The sequence below is a fragment of the Limulus polyphemus genome, unplaced genomic scaffold (assembly GCF_000517525.1).
Source record: "Limulus polyphemus unplaced genomic scaffold, Limulus_polyphemus-2.1.2 Scaffold214, whole genome shotgun sequence".
In the NCBI taxonomy this organism is placed as follows: Eukaryota; Metazoa; Arthropoda; class Merostomata; order Xiphosura; family Limulidae; genus Limulus; species Limulus polyphemus.
This window is the reverse complement of record NW_013665824.1, coordinates 324497-333691: the sequence shown is the minus strand read 5'-3', so window position 1 is coordinate 333691 and position 9195 is coordinate 324497. Positions and strand designations below refer to the sequence as shown.

The 9195-nt window shown below is 31.2% G+C and overlaps 1 protein-coding gene across 2 annotated transcripts in view; it reads right to left on the bottom strand.

The window, feature by feature from the left end:
* Window positions 1-1714: 1714 nt before the first annotated feature.
* The window catches only part of LOC111085045 (zinc finger protein aebp2-like), a 116734-nt gene continuing 109253 nt past the window's right edge, over window positions 1715-9195 (bottom strand). For both annotated transcript variants that reach the window (XM_022382067.1, XM_022382066.1), the window contains exon 6: window positions 1715-7619. In XM_022382067.1, coding sequence (XP_022237775.1) covers window positions 7475-7619 — 145 coding nt within the window. In that variant the 3' untranslated portion in view covers window positions 1715-7474. The remainder of the gene's footprint in view (window positions 7620-9195) is intronic.

Genomic DNA, 9195 nt, shown 5'->3' with positions numbered 1-9195 from the left:
ATGAAGCGTCGGGAGACTACTAGATATGGGGTAGTCTTGTATATATAAGACGGTCACAACGTGACGAGAACAATGTGTAATTGAACTGCGGACAGAGTATTGTTGAGTTGAGCACGTGAGACGTTCGTTGTGAATTATAGCGTTTGTTACAGCGCGACTGTTGAAATTAAGGGTTTCGCAAAGTTGTATTCAGAAAGAATTTTTACGGCAAATTAACTAACGAACGGAGGCGTAACAATATAAAACTTCGAGTCTGGGCTACAACTAAAGTTTTTTCCCATAATATTGTATGTTGGGTAGTTTTTACATGTTCAGCTATAGCTGAAATTTCTATTTTATTATTTCTTATTTAACTTTTTAAATGAAGATTGTTGTAATATAAGTACATATGAAACTAGAAAAATATATTCTTAGTCTTAGTAAACTATCAATATCTGAGATAGTTATTTTTTGCTTTGTTGTACAAGAATGTCAACAAAAGTTGGGCAATTTTTTTTTTTTTATGAAAGGCATATGAAATTTACAGTATATGTAGCAAAACTGTTTGCATAAACTATCAGAATAAGTTTCTATTAAACACATTTCACATTCTTTAAGCTAAAACACGTTATGTTCAATAAATAATACGAATTGAAAAACGAGGTCATTTGAAAGCCATGCCCCATATGGGAACATGTGAAAAGTGGTGAATTATAGCATCAGAAATATTCTTTGTTTTGGTCATCGACTGCTCTTTCACAAACACTCAACTTACTGGATTTTTATATTGTGATTTGTCATTTTTATTTCCCTGTTTTTATTCTATTAGTGTGTCCTTTTACAATATTCAAAAGTTATGCTCCAAATGGGACCACATGGAAAGTGGTGAACTGTAGCATCACAAAAGTTTTATATGTTCTCAACTGATACTTGATACATTCCTTTTTTGCAAAAGTGTCTTCCAAAATAGTTTGGATTATCATGTATTCATTTTTAATAAACTTGATTTCCAATATTCTAAAAACATTTATTTCAAGTACTTTCAAAGGGTATACTCAATTTTATCAGTGACAACTAGATATACCTACTAATTCATCAAATGTTTTATAAATAATATGAAAATGTTGAACATTGTCCCTGATGTGGGCTACCACATATTTCCAACTTCTAAGTTATTTACAGCCTTCAAACAGCAAAATTATTGATGGCTTTACCATAAGAAATATGTACACAGTTGTGAAATTTGGGAGTATTACACTGTTTAAATGAACCCATTCGAGTGCATCACTTGGAATAACATAGTCTGAAAAGATTATTATACCTTGTTTATTAAAGGGTCATCAAGAATGAGTACTATTTTATTATGATACACAATACAGAATTACTACACACGTCTGAAATGTATCATTCATCTTCACCATTTGTATGAATTATACATAGCAAACAGTGCATTATTCATGTACATTTGAAAACACTTTGTCTTTTCTTCCATGACAAAAGTGTTGCTATTATATCTTTAGTAGTTTCAACTCAAGCAAACTTTTCTGCCATGACAAAAGTGTTGCTATTATATCTTTAGTTGTTTCAACTCAAGCAAACTTTTTTGCCATGACAAAAGTGTTGCTATTATATCTTTAGTAGTTTCAACTCAAGCAAACTTTTCTGCCATGACAAAAGTGTTGCTATTATATCTTTAGTTGTTTCAACTCAAGCAAACTTTTCTGCAAAGGCCAATTCTGCAAAATTCTGAAATAATATGCACAGTATATATTTTTCACATGCTTTAGTTTTTATATGCTGATTTGGTTCACGCTCTGTTTACATTGCAGAATAATCAAGTTAAAAATTTTAGCTGAAACAATGTCTAAATAGTAATGTTCTGGTATTCCTCTTATAAATCAATTAACTAACCACTCAACAGCGTTTTAGAGTAAGTCATTTAAATAGCATTGCTATGTTCTCAAAATGGAAAAATAAAATAACAACCACTCAGAAACAGAATTACAGTGTGTGATTTTAATCATCGCATTTAGACAATACAGGATGTGAAAATAAAGGTGCACCATAGGTTAAATATTTAGCACAGTTACTGTTCCAGGTACAGTTTCTTTCTTTGTGCAGGAACTGTAACAGGCTAACTATATTTTAACTTACCACAAAGACAAACATTACAGGTACAAAATAATAACATACAACTACAATAACATATATACATGAGGTTTCAAAAATAACATCAATCTGGCAGTCATTACAAAACCAAGCAACTGAAGTATCAACCTCCAGCAGGTACAAATTTTGTACACCAAAGCAATCGTGCTATTTGAACTTTCAGTGCCATATCTATGCTTTTTTCGAGTTTGAGGAAGTCTGGCCACTAGATACCCATTCGAGATCTCAGACGACCTCACATTCTATACAATTTTAGAAGTGAAGAAGCCTCTGGTGGTAACTTTTCTTTCTGAGTGACCAACCCCAGAGATGCATGTGAAAACAAAACACACATTTTTATGTACAACTTACATGCCAACTACACAAACGGTTGATGAACCAGCACTGTTGGGAAAAACCCATTATTTTTGTACAAAACTGTAAATCTAATGGAGGAGATACAGTTGCAAGATACTATAATCTTATTAATCACAGAAACATTGCAATAATTAGTAAGTACAAGAAAATTTCTACTTCCCAAATTTGCTTATTATCTAAATTTTAAAAATGTGGTCCAGTTATGAAATTATTATTTTAAACATGCAATAAAGAAAAAAAAATCATACCTAAGTAAACATGCATTTTTCTAAGACTTAAAAGACATGGACATTCCCCAAGAAAAACACTACATGCGAGAGCCTGAGTGGCATCCACTGAATAAACTATACATGAGCAATATAAACTTAGAAAACTCATCTTGATTTTGGTTGAATTCACTGGATTTCTGTATTAGTTTACAGTGGGATACAGCTTCTATGAATTCTATGTTTCAATTTGGACAAGTTTAATCTATTGTGGAAGATGTTGAAGAAACGTTTTTCAGAGTGAGACTGGTTTAAAATCTAGTGACTAACGTAAGTTTTTAACAAATCAAATTACCCTGAAATTGAGCTGAAGTTTTTAAACAATATGACTACTCTTTACCAGAAAACCTTTGAGGAATAGCGTTACTATTTTCATGGCAAAACTAATACTTGAAAGTTTATATATTCATTAACTTTCAAGAGAGGCAGATTCCTGTACAGTAACTTTAGCTTCTAAATGACTAGGCTTGCCTAATGTGGGATTATCTGTCTGAAAAATGTGAGTATCTTACATTAGGATTAGTGTCTCTAAAAAACTGAGCTTTCTTTCATCTTCCTGAACAGCTTGGCTTACTGTAAATGATGGGTCCTAGGAGAATATAACATTTATTACATGTTAACTCTCTGAAAATTAATTCCCTGCAGAGCTTGTTTTTTTCGTTTTAAGTGAGATTAATACCTTGGAAAGTTACACCAAACTATAGTATTCATACAAAATCTTTGGAGAACTGAGTTAGTCTAAATGGCAACTGTATCTTGACAAGCTATATAAGTAATTTAAAAAAGGTTTCTGGAAGGATGGACTTTCCTAAAGTGCTATCAGTACCATAAAAACCGCATGGATCTAAAGTTACCTAATCAGGTTTCTGAAGAACTGGACTTGTGGCAGTGAGACTGGTATGTTAATAAGCTACACTGAGGCAGAATAAGAAAATAAGCCTTTTGAAAATCATTGAGGGAAAGCAATTGCTGAAATAACAGGTTACAGTGGAATCAGTGCTATAAGCTTTCTGAAATAATAAACATGTTCTTAGTATGAAATAGAGTTTATTAAGAAATTAAATTAACTTGAGAACTAAAACAGACCTAACAGACGATGACACCTCTAGAAATGACCAATTATATAAATGCATATAATATCAATTAGGTTGATTAAGCTACACTAGGATATCTGATTGGAAAAATGAATTAGCCAAAATGGATAATCTCCCTCGACTAAGAATGGCAGTGTCTTGTTAGCTGTTAGCTAAATCTTTAGTCTATAAATAAAGGCAGTACTTGTCAACATCATTTCATTTACTCTGAACACAGTTGGGTATATTTCTACACTTCCCTTCCTGCTCCTGGCAGTGGGATTGTCTACATTTCTCTCACTCTCATACTCACACACACACACACACACATAAAATAAGTGCCTCTCATCTCCTCAGATTTACATATAAATGATACTTCACACTAATGAACAGGGTAACAACTTTTTTGTACAAGTTTCATGGTTACCTCACATGTAGAAATTATTACTACAACTTTGGATACTCTTAGATATCAATATGATTTTTATTACTTGTGTAGTCCTCTTCAAATTATTCTCATGAATATTTCCACCAAGTATAATCTCATTTTCAACAGGGTAACACATGTAATAAGACATCACAATAAGACTGGCTGAAAAAATACATTCTTAACTGGCCCAGTTTTATCATCTGTGCTACCCCAAAAGAGATCACAATTCACTGTCTTGAGTTTTACATACCATATAACATTTTAAATCCTAAACACATTTTAAAGTTCATATTTTAAACAAGTATACATTCAAGTGTATTAAATCATCAATGATTAGCTTAAGAACCTGTGATAACAGTTTTACAGACCATAAATATTTAAACCAAAAGGATTAGTGTCTAATGCATTTGTTGAAAAGTATATTTTCATACCACAGAAAGAAAAAACACAATAAACATATATATCTTCATCACGAAGTATAACTCAAAAATACTAAAGCAATAGAAATTTGAGCCTATTAATCTTACAGTTTAAAAAGCTAGTAATGTTCCTAGAGTATGTAGCATTTTCAGTGACTAAATATTTTACAGGAACATTCATGTTACATAGCATACAAAGGCTACCATATTTGTAAGCACAGGTAACACACAAACATAGTATGGTAAGGCTATATCACAGGATTGATTTGTAAGTTGTAGTAGATATAGGAAAAGCTACTAATATTTATAGAATCATACCAAGAGTGTAGTCAAGCTTTTTTCCTTTTTTTTTACAAGAAATATAATGTTCTTTGCTTCCAAACATGTTGCAAGTTCTTTCTACAATTACATGTATCTGCAAAACTAATGGGTTATCAACATTTTAGAACAATGGTAAGGTATTTGAGTCTCCTTCAGAAAGATCCAGTTTGACATATCTGAAGAAAATGGAAAAACTGGGAATTCTTTTTACATGACATTTCAGCAGAAGGCAGTAAAGGCATTGACTTACTTTATCATAACTGGGGATCATTGTAAAAAAAAATCTATTTTAAACTATCCTTTCTAGCTTTGGAACAAACTTGGCCTCCCTCTAAACAAAATCAAAAACACTTGCCATGACCATGCTAGAATCATGGCAAGTTATCACTCAATATTTTTGACTGTGGAGATAGAAATATACAGAAATCTTACCAAATCAAACATTGTTTTAACAAACTGATCTTATAAAATTACACTCTTGTTAAATTTTCAACTGTAAAATACAGTTAGAAGTACATTTAATCACTGTAACATCATCAAACAATTTATTAAAATGAAATTTCAATGTCATGTTCTATTTACTTACTTGTCAGCTTATCAATTTGTGAAAATACCAACCATGATGAAGTAAGGTGGAGCAGCATTTTTTGTATTATTATCAAACTTGAGCAGTAATTTTGAATAAGCATATACACACAACTGATAAAGCTGACCCTAAAACAGGACAAATTTATACACAAGTAGCATGGTTAGTAACACTGAAAAACAATAGGATTATTGAAATTTATATTAGAACAAAATTCTGAACTACATCAAAATCCACTGGTGAAATTTACTGGTATAACTTGTAAGTATAGCATTGAACTAAATTAACACAGTTTTATTAAAAACTTGTTGGTGATGAACTTGGGTAGTGAAATTTGTTTCCTACAGATTAACACATTCTAGGAATGAAACATTTACTCATAATAGGCATAGGCTTTACTAAAATATTTACTGCTTTATAACCTACTACCATCCCATGCAAAGAAACCTATACATATATTGCAGCATATGAGCAATACAAACTACTGAAATTCTTCAAGAACCGAGCATTGTTATGGTAGCCATACATGATGCAAATTTTTCATTACTTCATTTAAAGTAAATAAAACTAGTTAATGTGAATAGAATACAACATCATATGTATGTGTAATACAAAAATTACTAGTTAAGGTTAACTTCCTAATACCATAATGGCCTAAATATAAAGAAGCACATTACTCTAAGTTAAAATTTAGCTAACTAAAGAACACATTATGCTAGCAGGGTATAAACAGAATAAAAAATGTAAGTTAATTTTCATGATTTAAGAAGATCAGAACTTCTAAAAATGTCATGGACTGGGCCCCTGTACATAAAAGCATCTTAGAAAATCTTACTATTTAAAAAGAAGTGAAAGTAAACTTAGAATATAGTGCCTACAAAACCTACGTAACAATTAAACAAAACTAACTTATTGTTATAACATCTATGATTTACTTTTGTAAGAAGATTACCAAAGATACCTTGTCCACATCAGGATAGAAACATCCTTTGGTACTTTAACACGTTGTAAAGTTGAATTTTCTCTAAGGTTAGGATGTTCTTGCTATGCTGCTTGAGGTGGATGATGTTTAAACCCCGAAAAAGACCTTCATATAAAATCTAAAATGTTGTCCACCTTAAATTCCCAAAACAGAAGTATTCAACAAGAAATTCTAACCATTCAATGTCTATGCTGCCTCAAAGTAACTATTAAATAAGATTTTAAGATATTATCAAAATAACTTGTAAGAAACTATAGTAAAATGGAACAATTACCCACAATACTGAAATAATCTCAAAAACATACAGTTAGGTACAAGCTACAACAAACGTTTGATGTAAGCTAAAAAAGTGCATTATGTTGTTGGTCTACATTTTGGTTTCATTAAATACAACAACCAGAAACTTTCTTTGCAAATTATGCCTCTACACTATACAATATTACAACAAGTAAGTGGCATTATTAGACCTTCTGTACTGCACCGTTTAACACACTGTTATTAAGGTAACTTACTGTATTTTTACATCTTAATGTATCCATATTATCTCCTTAAATATCCTGTTTGATTAAAAAGCTTTAACATCTTGCATCAAAATAAAATATTTTGTACATAACTGATAAATCAATTAATTTAGAAAATATGTTTATTTTTAATCTGTTTTCTTACAAGAACACTAACTCCAGGTGTGGTGATAATACTCACAAGGTACCACACTTGACACTATAGTATGATAATTCATGATCAAAACACAACTGTTTACACAGCATTTACTTGTTCAGCAACACTATGTTGCAAAGATATAACTTGGAGAGTGAGATCAAGTATTTACTGACCACTAGAGACAGTACAGAAATCAAAGAAATTTACTGTAGTTCTATGTTAGCATCCAGAATCACTTTCGTTTGCATTTCCGTGGAGCAAATGCTGACAGAGACGGATGTAGCATGTCTAAGGCATCACGAGGTAGAAGTGTAACTGGAATGGAAAGATGGGACATCTGGGCAACTTTTGACTCACAAACCCATTCATCTGGGAAACTAAAAGACCAAAAAATGTTTTTAAGGTGTGTGTGTATATATATATATATAATAGATATAGTAGATAAAATTCCAGAATTTTCTCACATCTGATTAATTTACTCATGGAAAGATATTGTCAGAGATAGTAATTAAACTTATATCCTCACTAAAATTTTCTGATTAGCAGGTCATAAATAGTGGCTGTGACCTTCCTATGCATATATGTACAAAATTAAAAATGTTTGGGGATTATTGCCTTAAATATTGATTTCAGTATAATCTAAAACTTGGCATGTTTTATTCAATGCTGATACAGTAAGTTCAAATACATTAACTTCAATTCTATCAAATTTGTATACTAATTTTCGTCAATCATCTGGGATTAACCTGAAGTTTTCTCATTTTTAAAGTGGCCTTTAAAATCTTAAAATTAGTCAGTAGAAATACACATGACCTCTAAAGTGATTTTTATTAATTATAGACTTTTACAAACCTGCTCTCTTGTAAGCAATTAATTTAATAACTTACTAATTAAAATATAGATAATCAATTTATTTTATTTCAAGTTTGCACTAATAAGTATACGAAATATTTAATACAATTATATTTTTTACACCACAAATCTACAGAAAAGTAGTCAGTAAAGCCCTGCATTTGTTTAGCTTTATGTAACTCACTGATACTATCTTATAAAGTAAACTATTACCACTATTACTTAGCAAATATTTATTTAAATAAATAACCACTATATATATATATATAATACATATTTTATATATTTAATTTTCTACAAAGATAATTTTTCTATTTCTTAGTAATAAATACTAAATCTTCTCAATTTTATATCATATTGTTGCATTAGCGAGGACTTGTGTTGCTAAAGTCTCATCGGAACGAATTTACGGAGACGTAACATATTGGTGTCAGAAGTGGGATAAAAAAAAATGGAAACGAGATGCGGAAAATCAAACTACAGCTTAGCAGACTTGATGGCAGCAATACAAGAGCAGCAAAAGAAACAAGAAGAACAAGAAAAGAAACAAGAAAAGAGACAACAGCAGTTGCAAAAAAACATGCAACAGTGGCAGCTTGAACAACAAAATAAACAAGAAGAGAAATTACAGCAGTTGTTGGAGGAAAAAGAAAAGAAACAAGAAGAGAGACAACAGCAGTGGTAAGAAAACCTGCAACAGTGGCAGTTCGAACAGCAAAATAAACAAGAAGAAAGATTACAGCAGTTGTTGGAGGAGAAAGAAAAATAAACAAGAAGAGAAATTACAGCAGTTGTTGGAGGAAAAAGAAAAGAAACAAGAAGAGAGACTACAGCAGTTGTTGGAGGAGAAAGAAAATAAACAAGAAGAACGAGAAAAGAAACAAGAAGAGAGACTACAGCAGTGGCAACTGGAACAAGAAAGGAAACAAGAAATACAAATGGAAAACATCAGTAAATTTAAAAGCGAATTAGATACATTAAAGGATGATTTATTGTCTTTTACACAAGGAGGAAACATTAGCCATCGACTTAATCAGCCCCAGACAATGACAAGCCCCTTCCAGACCCTGCAGCTAAACCCTAATTCAGACATATTCAGTC